The sequence below is a fragment of the Polyergus mexicanus genome, unplaced genomic scaffold (genome assembly GCF_030449975.1).
Source record: "Polyergus mexicanus isolate NDT 795.1 unplaced genomic scaffold, iyPolMexi1.0 SCAF_4, whole genome shotgun sequence".
NCBI classification, from domain to species: domain Eukaryota; kingdom Metazoa; phylum Arthropoda; class Insecta; order Hymenoptera; family Formicidae; genus Polyergus; species Polyergus mexicanus.
In genome coordinates this window covers 11,770,346-11,790,534 of record NW_027223324.1, presented here as the reverse complement: position 1 = coordinate 11,790,534, position 20,189 = coordinate 11,770,346, and the positions used below count along the sequence as shown (strand labels likewise).

Genomic DNA, 20,189 nt, shown 5'->3' with positions numbered 1-20,189 from the left:
CTAGCTGCGCACGCAGCGCAAAAATTGGAAAAATCGCGCTTGCGTTGTGTCCGGTCAGCGTGATACGCGCCGTACTTGAGACGCGTGATAAATCATCGAGCGAAACCTATATCACGTCGCCCGAAGGAAAACACCGTTTAGGCCGCAATTCAGAGCGAGAAGTCTTATTGTTCGGGTATTCACGCTCAAGTGGAAACCTATTCATTTCAATGTCGACGTATCTATCATAATTTCAAATAGAGAACGGTGCCTTTATATCGCGTTTTTCCGCATGAAATTTAGCATTTGAGATATATAAAGCACATAAGAAAAACCATATAAAGAAAAAATATAGATTTAAAATATTTCGAATTGGAAGCAAAACAAGTTTAATGGAAATTTCCTTCAAGCGTTCAAAATGTTGGAAATAAAAGACATTTCGGTGAGGCTGAGCAGATATTCGCGGTACTCTGGGAGAAAATAGTCTTCCAACGATAACGTTTCGACGGGGAAAAATGGGAAGGCATTTTCGTTAACGACCATACGAAATCTCGTAAGTTGTATTACATGGAGGGGTGGGTTAGGTGGCGATGAATCGTCGCATAAATCACACATGCTGGAAGCACAGAGGCGTCCATCACCGCCCCCACGTTCATCCGTCCGTCGCGGTAACGTCTTCGGGTCCTCCTCTGGGAGGGCAAGAAAACGAAGGCTTCGCTCGCAAATTAGTCACTGGGCCTGGATTACGAATGGACCACCTCCCCGGCGATCCGCGGGTATCCCGTTTCAGGAACGCCGGGCGAAATTAAACAAAGTGCTTCGCCCGGGTGGATTCTGCCTTCGGGGAGGCGCGACGACATCGCGTCCTTCGTCATCCGCGTTGTCTTTCGTTTTGCTGCGGTAAAAATAAAAAGATCACAGAGAACCAACAAATGGGATCGATAAATTTCAATGGTAGGCTATTCGTCGCGGTTCTGCGAAACAAGACAGCTTCGAAGATTGCAAATAAACTTGACGATTTTCCATCCGCGGTTTCAGATTGTCGGTCATCGGATAATTATTTATTATAGAACACTAGAATTATATTATTTTGTTTCTAAAAATAATTTTAATATTTCTCGCGTCATTTCTTTTATGCTTTTATAATTATTTTATAAAATATAGTCACAAACATCAAAATTATTACCATAATTATAACGTAAAGATATTTAATCACCAAAATAAAAGACAGAAGGCTGGGTAAAGAACTACGTATTCCTTTACATAGAGAGACGATTTTAATAAATTCAATATGCAGAAAATGGTTTTTGTGCCAGATTCGATACATATTAATATATATCGAGAATTTTGTTTTATTGCGATATTGACCTTGATTTATCTTTGTTGCAGGTGCAAGCCACTGATCCTGATTGCGGCGTAAACGCGATGGTCAATTATACCCTGACCGGTGGTCGACTGGAGAGCGAGCAGCTCCTGGTGCGCAGTGATACCGGGGATATTTGCGTTCGGTCGCCTCTAGACAGGGAAACAGCGCCTTATCTAGAGCTGCCTGTCATTGCCACCGATCGAGGTTTGTATTACTCTTGCCTTTCTATTATACGATTATTAAACCATGCATCGAGCTTATTGTTAGACAAAACTCGTATAATCAATATATTTAATTTTAATGAAACAAACTAAAACAAAAAATTGATTTCTGTTATTATTTGGTATTAAATATCGCTGTCATTAATCCTTTCGACTTTGTTTTTCGTATCTAAACATTTAACATTTTTACCTATTTATTATAATTCGAGATATTCACATCGTTGCGGTGATTCGGTTTGATCGCGAGATCTCGTGCAAGATCGCGATCTCTCGTTCCGACGACGTACGAACAATACCCGTAGGAAGTTTGCTGTTCGCATGCGAGTGCCGTTGTACGCACTATGAGAGCATCGGTGGATGAGAGAATGGGTGGGGGAGGGACGAGACAAGTATAGAAACAAGTAGAAACGCCAGCGCACGACGGAGACACGCGCGCAGAAACGCGGCATGGAAACGGGAAGAGGAATATGCGAGAGGAAGGTAGAAACAGCGCGTCGCGGAGAGGAAAAGACGGTTGGCTATCGGCCCGTCGAGATCTAGTAGCTCTGTAATAGGGTGTATGATTTATGTCGCGATGGCGGGTTCCGTGGCCATTTCCAACGCGGTAGCGCGCGGTCGCTTTATGGGAGGAAAGGACAATGACTGCGGGTCCATTGATCCATCGTGGGACGCTACCATACAAACGGCAGCGTTTACTGATTTTTTCCGCAATTTTTGGAGGATATTCGAAAAAGAATATCTATCGGTAGTAGATACAAAAATCGTCAGATCGGAGAGATATGTAGAAAGAGGTAGATGGCTATTGTATTGGCGTTATGCCGTTTTGCAAACAAGCGCGCGAACGTAATTGTCGCTCGTTATCGATACGATCGTTCGCGGCGGCAATGTCGGTGGATATTGTCAGGATGTACAATGGAATACCGGCCGGATATGACGGCCGGGCACCGGAGGCATACAGGAGCGCGGACAGCGACGCACCGCGAATACCGGCGCGACGTGATTTATATGCCTGCTGACTAGCACGTCGCGACAGTCGTGTATCTTTGTAAAAAAAATTTACGAGCAAGAAAGAGAACACTGCGTGCGAATTCCAATTTCGCAGACTTGCCGAGAATGGAAATGACAAGAGAGAGAGAGAGAGAGAGAGAGAGAGAGAGAGAGACGCTCTCACGATAATTGATAAATTTCATTTCTCTAACAAAATTACTATATACTTACATAGCGCGGCACGTCTGAATATACTATATCTCAATCAAAGTCTGGGAGGCGCGGAAATGATTACAAATATCTTCCGGCAATTCGCACGTCCTCGCGCGTCCCCCAAGACTTCCTCGTGGCGCCGCGCGCCCGAGACTCATTAATCCTCCTTGCTTCTTATTTTTACGCCGGCGATTAATTCTTCTTATTGCCTACCTGTAATTCGCGCGGGGAGAATCATTTTGACGCGACGGCAGTAAAGCGAATCGCGAGCCACCGTGAACCACGCGGGCCAGGTGCGCATGATTTATATCACTTGCTGACGTTCGTTACGCGGACGGCGACGACGAAGCTCTGCCTGCATCCCCTGCGCGATTTGCTGCCACAACGCGTATTCGTCGTCGATATTTATCGGGCGGGAGGAAACGCCGACGATAACCCAACCATGCCGCTTACCATCGTGCTAACAGCGGTGGATAACGCCGCGGCGATAATTATTACTTACGAGTGAATCGAGGCAGGAATCTGCGAGAGATATCTACGGATTTCCTTGAGGGAGTCATTTTTCGCTCGATCGCGAGTCGAACGTGGTGTTAGTACTGACATGAGGCGCCGTCCCTTCGAGGGTGGATGGATAAACGCTCGGATAATTTGACGAATAATAAATTTAAAGCGTTTTCCTGTTGATCATTGTTGTTAGTTATGAACGCTGAAGAGAATTATAACAATTGATGTGAATTAAAGTTTTCACGAATTTCTTCGTAGATTTGAATATTTATTATGGATTTTAATCGCCACAAATAGTTATATAAAAGGAACAAATCTTTTGTAAAAATTTTTTTGACGCATTTGCAACACGATAGGATTGCCGATTTTATCCAAACTGAATCTTCTTTTAACGAGAGCATCCTTTAAAGCGAAGGAATCTTGAATTGGCATCGATTACACCCGGGTACGATATCTTAATGTAATTTCGACGCTAATCTCTTGGCGAAATTCTTCATGAAATTCCTGTCGAGTAAAGATATCCCACCAACGGGATAGATTTTATCTCGCATCTTCGATTTATCGTCACATGTTGACGGAAAGAAATTGAAGACGCTATCTTTTTTCTTGAAATTATATACCTACGCGATAACGCGTGTCTGCCTCACAATATACATAGGCAGGTGTATACAAATGTAAACAAAGACGCACGGAAGGATGCACACCGACTTCTCTCGCGGTGCGCGCTTCGCAACTATACGCTAGGAAGGTGACTTTATTGGCATCAGCATCATAAATCTTCGCGGCTCAACTCCCACCGAACATGTCATTGTCCGCGCCGTTTTTGCGCTTATTTATTTCCTCTTCTCGACGCCGCGTGATACCGCGCATAATCTCGGATATGTCACTGAGCGAGCTTTCAATCCGCACATTGTAACGAACTCCGAAATCAACTGTGCGCATTTGCGAGCGGTATATTAATGGAACAACTCGTTTCTCTCACCTGTAGTGAGAAAAAACAAATTACGGATTTACCCAAAAATAAGTATCCGTCGCTCGATTCGGTGCAAATGATTTAAGGAAACGTTGTTTTTCGATCTTGAATCTGTCATTGAAATTGGTTGACGTTAACGAAACCCTAATTAAAGCCGCATGCAAAATAACGATTACAAGTACGTTTCCGTAATAACATGCGTGTGTTGTGAAACTCATCTTTCGCTCATTCGTAATCTCGCTATAAGGTTGAGCACCGCCGAACCTACCGGCCGTATAAATCTCTCGAAACCCTCGTATCCCCCGCCGCACGATTCTCGAAAAGGACTCATCCCAGCGATCGACCGCGTGAAATTAAAAGGGCCGGACTGCACCGGCAACAAAACATCAAGCCGTACATTAAAATGCCGTTGATCTATCCCCGGTCGAATTCGTTCGTTCTTGGCACGTTCTTTGGTCTTCCGTATCGAACACGTGGGTATTTAATCAATTCTTTCTTTTTTCCTCCACAAAAGGTTGCTATAAGCGCGATTTGATCTATCTATAAAAGCGCATCGTGCGCAATTAAAAATCATTAGGATCACAACAAGCTTTTTCAATTCTGTATGACTACGTTTGCGGTTTAGAGATCGGTGTTTCGATATCTCGAGGTTGTCCATGCGTCGTCATGGACTCTTCGTTTTTCCACGGAAGAGAGGCCGGGAGGAGACTGCGGTAGCACGGGATACGAGAGACCGCCGGACCCTTGACGCATGACTCCAATGACACTCGTACCTATAAATCTCCTCGCGCCCGAGAGAGCGCTCCCCACGACCGAGTCCATACATTACTATGAGTTACGGTTGTAAACCGTTTAAACATCGGATTACCCGTTTTACATACACTGTCTTTGATATTAACACTTGCGTCATGCTTCGCCTAAATCTACGGCGACGACCAGGAGCTCGCAGTATTCATGTCTGATTTCTTCTCGCTCGCCAATATCGCGCTCTCGTAGAAATGTGTATAGAAAGATAATCTGTAGAGATAATATTACTAATCTCTGATTATAATTTGTAAGATACATGCGAGATACGCATAGTCTAGCACAATTTATAGCGAGTCTGACAAATTAGGAGCTTTCTAGGACTTAGCATTTTGTATCTTGAGACAACTAAATTACTTGCCGGATTAAATGATCGTGTATTCAACGCTGCATGTATATGTAAAATGCGAAGAAAGGAGAAAAGAGAGAGAGAGAGAGAGAAAGAGAGATTGAGAAGACAAATGAATTATGAGAATGTAAACGCATATAATAACTTTTCCTATAAAATAATAATCTTATTATTGGTTACTTTCTAATTTTATTTACGTAGTTCACCGATTAATCGATCTATCAACAAAGCAATTATCCGAAAAAAATCGTGATGTCTGAAACAGGATGGCCGTTAAGACACTGCGAGAATGCGGCCATTTGGGGTCCCCATAAGCTTCTCGTGTTTGAAATATTATTACGAACGGCACATTATCCCCCCTCGCGCGGGAGTAAAAGAGCTCACGTCGACGCACACGTGCTCGCGCGTGTCCGAATAAAACGCCAGAGAAAGAGAGAGAGAGAGAGAGAGAGAGAGAGAGAGAGAGAGAGAGAGAGAGGATACTGGGCAAGAAAAAGAAAATTGAAGAAAGAACGCAGTGAGAAAAAGAGCGAGATGGAACGAAAACCTGTGAAAGCAGAGAGCGAGAGAGGCCAGCGGCTGATTGGATCCGAGAAGAGGCTGCGGTACGAGATGCTCCGTGATTTATGCCGACCGGCTTCGGGCGCGTCCCCGTAGATTCGTTCTCTACGTTCTCGGTTAATACCCCGACATTATTTGGCTCGATAAGAGGATTTCGGCTGGGAATGAAATAAACATAATCGCTCTCGGCCGCGCACTTCTTTCTCGCTTCCATGTTAGATGCGCGGATAAATGTTCGATGTATAAGGGCGGCCACCTCACGGATTTTTTGAAACTCGCATAAAACTCTGAATAATGACACCTCGTCTCTCCCTAAATATTAATAAAACGCACAACATAATAATATTATACGCTACATTATTGCTTTTACAGATACTTACATTTGCAATAACTTAAAATCATTACTCTGATATCACGAGACAAATGATCCTTATGATTGTAACAATCATAGTATTAATTGCATTCCCATTACTACTGTTTGCTTACAGACAATATTTATTCTCGTAAACTAAATTTCTCGGTAATTTTTTAAGCGTTTAATACAATGCTTAAAAGTATGGTCGCGCGGAGTTTAGTTGACGGAATAGTCGCACATTCGTATTATCGATGCATCGATGCAGCGGTCTATTATATTAGCACATATATCATTGATAATCCGATAATCTCTTTGGCTTTTGCATAAATATACTGGCAATTTTTTGCGGTTAAATAGTGATAAATTAGAATTTAATTTTTTTCGTATAATTTATTATACTTTATGTTGGATTTTATTATTTGTATAACTATTAATTTTTTGTTACAAATTACAATCATTCGTTATTTATTTGCAGGTGGATTAAGTACGATAGCGATCGTGCGTATCCAGGTGACAGATGTGAACGACAACTGGCCGATTTTCGAACCGCGTAAATATAACGTGACCTTGCGTAGCGACAGTGCCGTACATGGTCCGATCTTACGGGTAGCAGCGACCGATCTCGATGCTGGTCTTTCCGGCCAAATCTCCTATCGCATCGCTAGCGGCAACGAGGCCGGAATCTTTCGCATCGATCGTAATACTGGCGAGCTGCACGTGGCGAAACCGAGCCTGCTTTCGCGATTGCCCTTGCATCAGCTCAACGTGACGGCGACTGACGCTGCCGGCCTGAAGAGCCTCGTTGACGCCGAGGTCAAGGTCACTATCTCTTCCGTCGGACACAGAATCGCCACCTGTGAAAAACCACGCTACATTATCACGGTCAAGGAGAGTATCCCGCAGAATAGCATTGTCGGCGGCGTAAAGGACACTACGACAGCGTCATCCTCTTCGACAGGTAAGTCAATTCGCTTTTATGCAGAGTTCTTTTATTGGCCGCCCGTTGCATCTAGCAACACATCATCGCTCGATGTAACCACGGACGCGTGTCGAGAATACTATTACGACTGTCACTCGATGAATAACAAAAATTTTCCTCATCGATATACCGCATAAATTTGATAAATTTATGGACGATTATATCGAAGAGTTGCTTTCTGAGAAATAATTTTCGCGCGTCACTTTTACATTAACATACATTGATAATTTCTTCTTGATAATCGCTTCTTGACTAAATTTGATTAAATTTAAAATTTGTACTTAAAATACCGAGAAATTTATTTTTGCGCGACGTCATGATACATGACAGCGAACACGTTTGCGATACGCTTGCATGAAAGTACTTGCATATCGAAGTTAATCTGGTCGATTCTAGAACGGAGGTACGATCCTCGATCCAGCGAATGCCTCGAAAACGTATTCCACGCGCGGCGCTACCGCGTTAGCATAGTCGCGTCACGAGTAAAACGCCGAAGACTTTACAAACGTCTACGTATACGTGAACGTACGTTCAGGCACGAAGCTTGGCCTTAAAAGCTGAAGCGCATTACGAATGAAGATATCCACACCGCCTTTCCCTCTTTATACGAGACACGTAAAGCGCATCGCTACACAACGGGACGCCTCGATATACTTTCGTGAACACGCGCCAAGTCCCACGTATTTGTACGTATTTAAAGATCTTCATGTCTCATGTAGCGCCAAACATGCAGCGACAATATAGGTATCGGGAAAAAAATTCTATCCCTATAAATTTCTTATCTCTATAAATTTCCATCAAGCGCGTCGAGCGTAAGAGCTTTTGTCCATGAATTTAGCAAAAGGTAGATTATCGGAGAAAGAGGCTCTCTCTGATCGAGCCAAACAGGTGATCGTCGAAAGAAGGGGAGGAATAGGATTCGCGCTGCGGGGGAAGGCTAAGGTTGCGGAACGAAGAGGGAAGGAAACGAGGGGGGAAGAATTGAGGATCCGGTAAGGTCGCGGACGGGTGGGTGGATTATTTCGTGCCGATATATCGAGACACCGGGATAGAGGAGAGGGCCAGCGAGGGGGAGGGAACAGAGAGAGGATAGGGACGGAGAAGGGGGAAGAGGTACGTATCCGTGTTTCCACACTGGTGGTACATCTGATGCAAGATACGGCGCGTCACGACCCGCGCTCACCGCGCCATATACCCGATGCACCGTGTAAACTGTCCTACACAGTACCGAGCGGTACGGCACGGTACGTTATAGGCTCGAGGATGCTGGATAGTTTACACGCTGGTGCCTTACCGGTTGGTCGTATTGTTCACCCCGGCGTGGCCCGCATATGCGGCCTGTTGCATATCAATGCGCGAGGCATCGAGTATGTACCTTCTTCGCTGAGCGACGATGTGAATCTCTTTCTTTCTCTCTCTCTCTCTGTCTCTCTCCCTTCCTTCGTCTTTCTCTCTACCTTCTCTTTTCTCTCCCTCTTTCTCCTCTTCTTCTTTCTCCTCGATCGCGCTCCATGTTCCGTTTCTCTTTCTCCCGCGAAGGCATACTGACTACGAAACGAGAGAAAGGAGAAGAATCTCTGGACGTAAGCTGCGCTATCTGGGGTTAAAAAGTATCCTGACCCCGTACGACGCATGGCCTCGATTCGTGGTAGTTTCTCGTCGTCGTCTTCGTCGTTGTCATTTTCGTCGTCTCCCTCGTTGGGACGTTCAAGCGCAATCTACCGGCATCAGGAAACGCGTTTCTCAGATTCTTCGTGCTGGTACTACAGCAATGGCACGCGCAGATAAATCGTAATTACACGATTGTTGTGATGGATAAGTTCTATGAGAAATGTAACCCAAACGCAACTTAATTATCTCTTCATTTTTTTTTCATAATGTTATATAGTTGCAGGAAGCTAAATTCAAATGCGTTGTCTGCATAATTTTTAGCAGGATAATCTTACATCGTCATTTCGCGCAGTGTCGGTTAAAAATCTGTATCCTTTAAAAGACTGGCAAATAAAATATAAAATATGATAAATCGCAACGGGAAGCGGCTTGTATACATGACACGAAACAACGGGCGCCGTCTCGCGCGTTGCGCATTCAAAGTTGTCCTTCCGGCAACGGCGCAATCGACCGGTCGGTTTCAGAACCCGACTTCCAATCGGCCACGCGTCCGGCCGAGAACCAGTTGGCGCAGAAGAACGCGGCCTGACACTCAAGCCCGCAATATTTGACACACGGCAGCCAATCAGATTATCAGATTAAAGTTGAACGGGACCGACGATCGTCGGCACAGGTGGGGTTCGTTTCGGCTATGCGATAGAGAGAGGAGGAGAAATCTCGCGGGCGCGCATTGACGTGCACCGGCGATTCGTTTCGCGACACCTGTTTCAATAAAACCAGATCGGGTCTCGATGAAATGGGACGAATGGCACTCCGCTTCGCGTTTCGATTAAATCAATTATATTGATTGATCGATTTCTAACGAGGCAGCGACGAAGCGACGATGAGATTTTTACTGTATCATAAAATATAATTTCTATTTTCGTATAATTTTTGTAAGATTGATAAAAATATACATATCGTCATCGTACTGATAGCTTGTGATATCGGAGTATGAAATTTTCAAGAATATCCGTTCGTTTTTGCTTCGAATATCGCGCAAATCCGCAGCCAAAATCCCGATTCGCAAATGGATCGTGGATGTTGCATTAAACAAATTAACTTTAAGATAGTCAATGCGATTTATTTCGCATGATCGCCGCGAGATACTAAATTATCAAATCGAGTCGACCATTGAACATCGAGACACAAAGTCGGCAACTATTTTACGACCATCTATTTCGATAAAGCAAAGAACCTTCCTCGAATGGCGAAAGAGATAATTGAGGAACGACAGCCGACGAAAGAACGATCGTTTTGATTTGAAAACTATTAAAACCGACGTAGACGAAGTCCCTATCGGGAAGCAGTCTCGTTCGGTTCGCGAATAGTTATGCTTTCATAAAACCTGACGATAAAATGGAATCAGGTTAAGTTTACGATCGAGTTTATGGCAGAGAATCATCGACTAGAAAAGACCAGTTTTATCTTATCCATGGGATGAGCGGTCGCTCCCAGCAACTTGAATCTATTGTCGAAGGAAGGAGATGTTACGATAAAAGGCGGATTCGAAAATTAGAGATATGGAGACAAAATTGGTCGCAGGCAAAAAATCGTTTACAATCGGAATCGAATTATCAACGCTCATCTGACTTTGTTTTACTTAGATTGCTGGAATCTTGTAGCGTGCGTAAAAAGCGCGAAAGCCGGGATGATACATAAAAAGTGCAGCAGGTATAATGCCACTGAGGCGGATCGTGTGAGAAATCTGCCGCAAACGCGCGACGAAGTCAGTCAATCGGTCGGATAATACTACATACCGGTAGTTTGCTCTCTTCTTGATCGCAAGAGTCCGTGAACATGAAACAAGATAGCTGTTGTTGAACAGCAGTTTCGCAGCACGCGGAAGAAGCGATAACGACAGTAACAAGCATCTTCGTTAGAGAGATGCGGTACAATCGGTAACTGCTCATCGGAAAGTCACACCGTTCTTTCTCTCTCGCGAAATTTCTTACTCTATTCGATTATGCGTCTCGATGATTTACGGCAAAAGTTCTCGAAAAGTAATAAAAAGCGCGTGTAATAAATACAGTTCGCATAGTCGAGTCTAAGTTAGATATCTGAAATTCTCTGGAAACGCAATATTATTTTTACTACTATTCCGCTTATGTTTATCGGAGAGTTTTTCCATATATTTTCGGCGATTCGTTACTTTTTAATTTAAAGGTGATAATTAAGCAACGCAATGAATTTCGATTTCGTCGAACACTGTTGGATCGAATATTTCGTGTACTTTTCGGGGCCTGACATTCTTGTCGAAAGAATGCGCGCTTCTCGAGTGCCGGTCGGGAAGACACGAGCTGAACGAAGAGATTGGAACGTGCGAGACGGAGAAGAATGATGCGAATGCGAAAGAAGGAGTCGGAGAAGGAGGTGGAAGAGGTGGAGGTGGACCGTCGTCGTCGCCGAGGTCGCATAAATCGTCGTGAGTCGGATTCCGGGCAGCCGAACGCAAGCCGCCATTGTCCGAGACTTTTTGCCCCTCTCTCCCTATCGAGGGGGCTGCCGCTACGGAGCTGCACTCTTTGCATATGCTTTAAATATCGCCGCTCAGCGCGCTCGCTTTGAGAGCTCCCACGTCCCTTCCTCTTCTGTCTTCTCTGCGCGAAGAAAAGACAGCGATGAGGGCACAGGAGGGTGAGAGTAGGAGGAATGGAAGATGAAGAACGTCGGGAGAATGAGAAAGAAAGAGAAATCAAAAATTCGCTTACCGTCGACTCCTCTCTCCTGTCGCAATTGGCGGATCGCATTAGATGCATCTCACCCCGCGATTCGTATCCCACATTCTTTCGAAAGTGTCAGCGTATATCGGAGAAACGTAAAATAAGTAATTTTGATTTTACGACAGGATATGTGCATTTAAGTCATTTGACTTTATAACATTGCACATAATTTGGAAATTTAACCGTTCAAATTTTTAATGGTGTAAAAAGTAAATAAAAAGGATAGGAAATCGATGGAATTGATATTTTACAAAAACTATTTCAACCGTACGGCCATAATCTTATCCATGCGACACATCGTCCGTCTTTAACGAGTTTAACGATGACACCATAAAGATCAACGTGCACTGCAGTCGTTTAAGACCGACCATAAAGATATACATCCGGATATAACGCGTGAAACGATCTGACCGTAACGTCTCGAAATAGCGTATAATCCGCCACTCTCGTCGATGATCAAAGATCGTAAGAAATGTTCGTTCGAATTAAATATACACTTGAATATACCATATTACGTCACTTTGATATGTTAATTATTGCCTCATTACGAACACATGGATTCATCAGCTCGAGATGTACAATATATTTCTTCCGCGAATGCAATCAAAGCGGTATCGTGATGCATTCTGTCGCTTTTTCTGGCGCCATTAGATCCGCAGATCGTGTTTCTCTTCTTCGTTCTCGTCGAACTCCGCGAATCTCGTTGCTCTCTTCTCTCTCGTGCACGTCGTGCTTTCGCCAGACTTGCAAATATCGCGGGACGATCGGCCCTGCCATCGCGGACCCCGAAGACGGGCGGCCCGACTTAAACTCTCCTCGGGAAGATTCGCGGATCGAGATAACTGCCACGCTGCCGAGAGGACGAATGCGCTCTGATTTGCGTAATCTTCTCGGAACTTTGTCTGTCTGCAATACACCTTTACTTCACGGTTTTCTGTTTCGACTTTGTACGAAACAACTCTCTCTCTCTCTACCTCCACCGATTCACGAATCGCTCTTCCTGTACTTCGTTCTTCGCGTATCTGTGCGGTCGTCGCTTATCGGGTTCGATTGTTATTTAAAATTATGCACGCCACCGCCTTTGTCCCCGAGGTTTTAATTAGTTTCTTTCACGTACATAGCCGAGAGGAATCAAGGCGTATAAAGTTACGCGTAATTAATTCGCCTTGTAGCCGACTACATATTCGATGTTTTCATTACTTCTCTGGCTGTTATGTGAGATATATTTTTTGCTGGCTAGGGAGGGGGTTACGATTATCACTTTGCATTATCTATGCGAATGTATTTGTAATATTTATTACCAACGAAATAATAACGACTCTCTTACGTTTTTATAATTTTATTACCAGTAACAGTTCACTTCAAGGAAATAAATTTACATTAAAGATTGATATATAAAACAGCGTTAAATTCTTTCGTTGCAACCGAAAAAACTGCTTTGTTTCTGCATAATTGGCATTGTCTCTTGAATCAAGATACATGTGGTTTTAGGAAAGGGCTTGTGAAGGAAGAAAGACAGAGTAAGGTATAAACGACGAATATCGAGGGAAGGGACTGTGATATGATAATTTCATTTGCTGACCGCTCTACGTCGGTCCTCCGTGTATTCTATATTCTATCTTTCAACAACAATTGTTTATTGCCCCGAATGCAAATCGCTTACTGAAACCGATTATGTATATATTGACAAGCGGTCGAGCAAACGTACTGTGAGAAATACTCGATGAAATAAATGAGCTCATTTATTAAATTTAATTATTCGAAATAATGCGACGTATATCAGTGATAAACATTGTTGTCAATTCACCACAAATTTCATCGCAAAGATCTTTCGCCTACTAAAGTCTCAAATAAATATCATCCCATCATAAATATCCGTATCCTATCAAAAACTTGTTCAAAGCGTTTTCGCGCTTCTTTCTTCTCTAAAATTTATTTTATCATTGTTCGCCACATCGTTGCTGTCGAGAGGTATAATGGTAAGATTGCTGCAGCGACTATTGTTACTCGGGTCGCGATACAGAGATACTCGGCCGAGCTGGGGAATCTCGGGAAAAGCGTCTTAAAGCGTATTCCACCGCGGAGGTCGTTCGCAGATCAGTGGAATTCGCAGATGCTCGCGAGATACATCGCGCGGCGCAAGTACGCTTCGCTATCTCGACCATAAGAGCATTCACGTTTGCGCGTGTACACAGAAGATGCATATACACGTACGCATCGTCGCTTCACCGCGATCGTTTTCAACTACGCTACAGGCACACGGAGTAAAAAGAAGCAGCGAGCAGAAATCTTGACCGCGCGCGCGTATTCGCGCTGCAACCGATTATAGCTTTCCGATCCGGCGATCGCGAGGTTCTTGTCTTTCCCTCGTATTCGTGCGTTCTTCGATTTAAACATTGTAGCGTGCGTGGCATCGCGGTAATCGACCAGAGAATGCGGATAAAAAGACGCTCCATCCGAGGGATTTTATTAAAATTTACGTACGGTATTCTAATTACGCGTAATGCATTATTATACATACAAATCGAGAATACCTGTTAGAACCGAGGAAATGGCAGAGTTGAGTTTTTTTGTTATGCATACGAACTATCTTTTGCCTGCTCAAGTGCAATTTAATTCACCGGGAAGATTAGCAAAAAAAAACTCACTGATCGATATTTCTTTCATTTGGTTGCACTTATGAAAAGGCTTATCAAGATCATTCGTACGTTAAGACTCGGAATTATTTACAACGTAGATCCTTTGAGAAAGCTTTCTCTCTTACAACCACTGTATTGTTGGAATTTAGATGTTTCGTCACATACACGATATTAACACACCTGATGCAATAATATAAAAAAGAATACGTATTAAAAATTTCTTTTATTTATATCTTAAAAAAAAAATTGATTTAATTCACGTTCAATAATTTCGAATACCTCGTCATTATGATAATCGCTGACTTCTTGATTTGTCTTACGTGATTAAAGGGACTCTTACTATAGTCGCGGAACACTTTGTAGATACATCGATAGCAATGCTTAGTACAAGAGAGAGAAAAAGAGATATAGAGGCTGAGAGGACTGACAATGAGAGAGTGGAGTCTCGTCTCTTTAACCCCCCCCCCCCCCCCCGTTTCTCCGCGTCTTGTATGATGCGCCTCTTATCTCGCGCCTCGTTATCGCCGTTTACCATCGCACGGAGCGGCAAGCGAAGAGATTTCTCTGTATACGTGTAGCCACGTACACACACGCGCGCGCGCACACACACACACACACACACACACACACACACACACACACACACACACACACACACACACATATATATATAAACCTTTTTCCCGCTCTTTCTCGGATCCTTCGGCGATTCGATCCCTCGAGCGGCTTCACTTCGCCTGGAATCGTCGGGCTGGCTGGGGGAGAATTACTATGGTGTAATCCTAGATGAGATTGTGTCCCGACATAGAAAAGAAACGAAGGGGGAAACAGGAAGGCGCGATAGAAGCGCACATGTTCTATGAACGCTGATTTTACCGCTCGGGTTTTAGCTAGCAGCGCGCTCCAATCGTAATCCTATCTCGTTGCTGGATCGCTGGATCATGTACCGTATCTCGACTTGCCTCGTGTCGAATCTGGTTTGTTTCGTTCAGTCAGTATTTTAATCACTTTGATGATACGACTTTTAATTGCACACCCTTATTATCTTTTACGTAATCAATATGCATGTTGAGAATTTCAATACGTAAAAAAAAAAAAAATTGAATTTTATTTCTATACTATTTTCGGGAAAATTTTTATCTAAGCCTTTTAAATCACGCGAGAATGTTCTTTGTGATTTTTATTTCGTTAAAGCGAGCAACGCTATTATTTTAATATGATCGTCACGCATCGGAGACATCCCGCGTTATAAGAGACACAACGGTAGATGTACTGCGGTGACCGATGCAGGACTTCGTTTTAATTTATTGTCGCTGGAAGCTGGGCAGTCTTATTGTCGCCGTCCATTGTCTTGTCCATCTCGTTTTCTGGACTTTCTACTGTCTTTCCTCTCCGGTTCTCCGTCCGTCCGTCCTCATCGGACATACACTCTGCACCATTTAGCTGTGTCTTCACTCCAAGATATTTTACGTGTGTACAGAATTGTATTCTTAAGTTTGTTTTGCAGTCCAACGCTCGGGTTTCTCGCGCTATTGCGTATGCTGCACTTGCGTATCATAGTCACGTTAGTGCAACGATCATTTCATTACGCGTGTTTTAAACTTTCTTCAGTCGCTGGAAATATTTTAGTCCCTTGTAAATTTCTCAATTTGTCAGCGAAAAATTATCGTCACAGAAACAAGTTGCAGAAATATTTAAATAAATTCGTGTAGACGTATCTTCATTCGTACAACATATTAAATACAATGTCGTAGAATGATCTTGAGAAGAGCGAAAGGTACAGTCGTAAGCAGATATGTAAATGTGTTTCACCGCGGAAGACAAATCCCGACGGCATTGTCAAACAAAAAAATAGATATCCGCAAGACGGATACATTTGATCTGGCGATCGATAGATCGAGAAGTGTCAATAGCTCGTGTCTCTCTAACTCATGTTCCGCGATCATCCGAGACATACGATTTGAAAGTTAGAGAGCCGGCCCGGTTTACGTGTCGTGGAGATTGAGCGTTTTAAATTTTTTGCCAGTTTTCAATTACAAGCTCACCGTGTAAAAAGCGGCCGTCCTCGCATTAACGAATATCATTCCGGTCCGAGGATCGCGGCGCGACCTCGGATGTTAAACGTCTCGCGGCCCCCGTGCTCGCTACGGGACGTCGATATAGCCGTAAACGGGCGCACCGACGTTCGAAACGCGAGAGCGGAACCGGGTCGGACGGAAAGGGGGTCGGATGGTTTGACGTAAGAACGCGCGCGAGAGCACAGGAAGAAAGAGGGACGAGCGGGACCCCCGTCAACGACAGCATACCGCCGCCACGGTATCGCTTCTTCATCGCATTCGTCGCGTCGCCGTCGCTCGACGCTGCCACGACCCGCGCGGCTAATCATCATTATTTAAGTACCAGATCGTTTTTCGCTATGTGACGGCGGTGAGTGTCGTGGCGAATCCCACGGAGGCACGTATCGATCCTCTCGACGGTGTCCCTCCTCTCGGCGAATATCCCGATACGATCGTGTCGAGATTTCGTAGCGCTTCCCTCTATTATGATATATCGTATCAAATTTCTCCTTTACTTTTTCGACACATGTGATCTTTTATCATTGTTAACAGTACGCGAAGATTCGTCTTAAAAGCTATCTCCGTTTGCTTAATTTTTCATCATATATTTATATGCAGCTCCGTTGAGAATTCGCGTGTTTAAACTCCGACTTTTATAGCGTTTGCCGCGCAACTGTTCTGGAGCACCGTTTCGACCGCGATATCAGAAGATGCTTTTAGATGAGAGGCCGCCAGGCGATAATTATAGTCGCCGACGAACGATTCGATAGCTATTACGTGCCCGCAATCGAGTTTCTAAACATATTTTCAAAATTTGATTACGCGCCGTTTCCTAATTAACGAGAAGAGATCATTGGATTTCTTCTCAATGCAATCTTCTTTTTCCTCGTTCAATGCGGCGCCCGGACTGGACGGATCGTTTCCGCACGATCATGCCTATCTCGATCGTCGGCCATAAGCGGAGTCTTACCGGTCCAATTAAAAAATCCACGGATTTATGCAAACGGTCTTTTATTCGAAGACCCTGGGCCTGACACCGGGCATTCCACGATCTCCGCCCGGAATAATCGATTGCCGCGATTCGAAACCTCGCAAAGCAGGAGGAGACACGCAAGTACCCCGTTATAAATGTAATAGATCGCGATTATTCTCGTGGTCTTTTTTCTTACTCCATTATATTACTACAGATGGATAATTTGGCAAGCGATTATTCGTATTATTAATCGTAAAAAAAATTTCCAGAGATCGCAATTTGCATTCGTCTCTCCCGCTATTTGTAATTTTATCGCTGTAAAAAAGTGCAATTTATTCTAATATATTGTATTTTAATATTTAATATTTTTTTAATATTACATATACGAAAATATCTACATATATGTATATATCGTTTTATCTGATAACGAGACTATAAAAAAGTAGCTTATATCGATACTCTTATTTAGATCAGGATAACTCGTAATTCGGCCGTAATTTGAGCTTCTCGCGGCGATCGTAAACGGTCGTCGTCGTTTTCTACGACGGCACCGCCCCTGAGAGGATGACCGGCTTCCTTCGGGCGACCTCAAGTGGGACGGGCACCGTTACGAGCTAATTAGCAAAATAAGAGAAATGCTCTCCACGCGAGTGTCACGGCGTCGTGTCGCGCCGGCCGCGTAGGCAAGCGATCTCGTGCTGCGAGACCTTATACGATCTGATCATCGATCTGTGATTTATCGCGCTCGGAACTCGGCTCGTGGAAGAGAGAAACCCAAAGTCGTTCTCGCGTGATGCGTTTCGATATATACGGTGCGACTTGCGAGCGTGGCGAATAATTAATACTGCTGCGTACTTCGCGATAAATATAGTTTGACCGGCGCGCGGATTGCGGTTCTTCTCTTTTTTTTTGCCACGAGAGAAGAGCAATGCCAAGGGGCGAAACGGAAGCGATCGGCCAGATGAAGCAATTCTAATCGATTCGAGAGGGAGAAGTCTCGCCTTCGAGGAGATATTATCTGCTGTTGCCTCTTGTTTGACGACTTCTAGTTGCGCTAGAAGCATGCAAACGTAGACATGTACAACGTCACGAGTGCAGTGGCTTCGATGTATTTAATTATATGTATAGCAACTAACGGTCTGCGATCAAAAATCAATAATTTGTCTCTTCATGTAACGTATATGATTTATTATTAGGACAATCAGCTGGTCTTATCCAGATTATTCTAGCAAGACTAGGGGATGCTTTACCGTGTAGGGAAAAAAGTTTTCTTAATGTTCGGCAAATATTTATAAAATTTGGCAAACATCTCGTATGTATGACGGAAAAAAACTTGAAATATTTTTAGCGAAACGTTAATAGCCCGTTATTAAATTCCTTAAGAAGCGACGCGGGAGATCTCGTCAAGAGCCACTCGAGGGCAAGTCAATTCATTGTGTGACGCAAACATAGAGAAACTCCATTACACACAAGAGGATAATCTTGTCTAGAGTTTAGCGTCGCGATTGGAAGTACAGACATCTTGATTTCAGTATAACGACTCGGCCACCGATCGCAATTACTTTTTACTCAGGCTTCTTGCGCGACATGCGCGCACGCGTTTGCTTGGATAGATTGCACACAGTCGTACGAATATCGACGTAGTGCGCCGAAGTGAATGATCACCGACTCGCCAGCGGCGGTTACAACGACCCTATGCCAGGGACTTTCAGTCAAATGAGATTGCACGCCAAGACTGGACGAGAAGCTCGCGTATATCGCGCGCGCGCTCGCGATACGGTTATTCATGAATGCGTCTGTCGATTAATCAAGGAAGCGCGTAATTGCGAACACGCGTCAAACGTCGCTTGGCAACCTGGCGACCGTGACATTGGGATGTCTTTTTTTTTTTTATCTTTGGAAGGAGATACCCAGCAGGGAGCGAGCGCGAATTCTATCGTTTAAAAGTTTACCATGTCATTAAAAGAGATCAACAAATGCTATTGAAAAACTGGTACTGTTTAATGACGAGCAATTTGTGCCTTACATTATATCACTCTATAAAAGACCCAGCGATACGCGTTTCTACACGTGTGTACATAAATTGGGATACGTCTATCAATAAGACAAGTAATGAAGAAGGATAATTAATGCATTGTATTTTTGTGACTACGCTAGAATCGCGCCACATTTGTACATGTATTTTATTAAAAAAAAAAAAAAAAAGAAAGAAAAAGAAAGAAAATGTCTAATGATTTATGAACTATTTGGCACGAGGGAAAACATCGGTCAACCTAACGGAAGATTATTTGCATACTTTATTTTTCAGACTATGTTTTAGATAATAAATGTCCCCGTTGCACGATTTATATTATACCCGCTGCGCGATAAAACTTGTAATTGAGTTTGAAAATATACATTAAGGAATGCAATTTTCTATTAACGTGTAATATTATCATACGTCTGTCGCGTACACGAATGAGCAATTTTCCTGCGACAGGACGACTTCATTTCGATATATCCTCTCGGCATCAATTAGATAGCTCCGCTTCTCATAGCCGATACAGCTGCCCACATGACACGCATACACGCATGCACGCGTACGTATCAGAGTAGCAAATGCAGCCTCAAGAGAATCATCGAAGAGAAATAAATAGGATCCTGCTACTACGACTGCACGGCTATCCTCAGTCTTCGTCTTCGTCTTCGTCTTCGTCATCGTGTCGCCGTCGTTCGTCGTAGTCGTCGTCGTGCACGTGAGAACGACCTGGGTGAAAACAGGACGGATCAGCAGCTATTAAACAGAGATGGAGTGAAAGAGGGACTTGGAAATAGGAACGGAGACGATCAGGAAACCGAAGTCAAGGAACTAGAAAT

The 20,189-nt window shown here is 43.8% G+C and overlaps 1 protein-coding gene across 6 annotated transcripts in view; it reads left to right on the top strand.

Moving 5' to 3' along the window:
* The window catches only part of Ds (dachsous cadherin-related 1), a 323,661-nt gene that overhangs the window by 268,680 nt on the left and 34,792 nt on the right, over positions 1 to 20,189 (top strand). For all 6 annotated transcript variants that reach the window (XM_070294922.1, XM_070294921.1, XM_070294927.1 and 3 more), the window contains 2 exons: positions 1,369 to 1,549; positions 6,788 to 7,270. In XM_070294922.1, the coding sequence (XP_070151023.1) occupies positions 1,369 to 1,549; positions 6,788 to 7,270 (664 nt within the window). The remainder of the gene's footprint in view (positions 1 to 1,368; positions 1,550 to 6,787; positions 7,271 to 20,189) is intronic.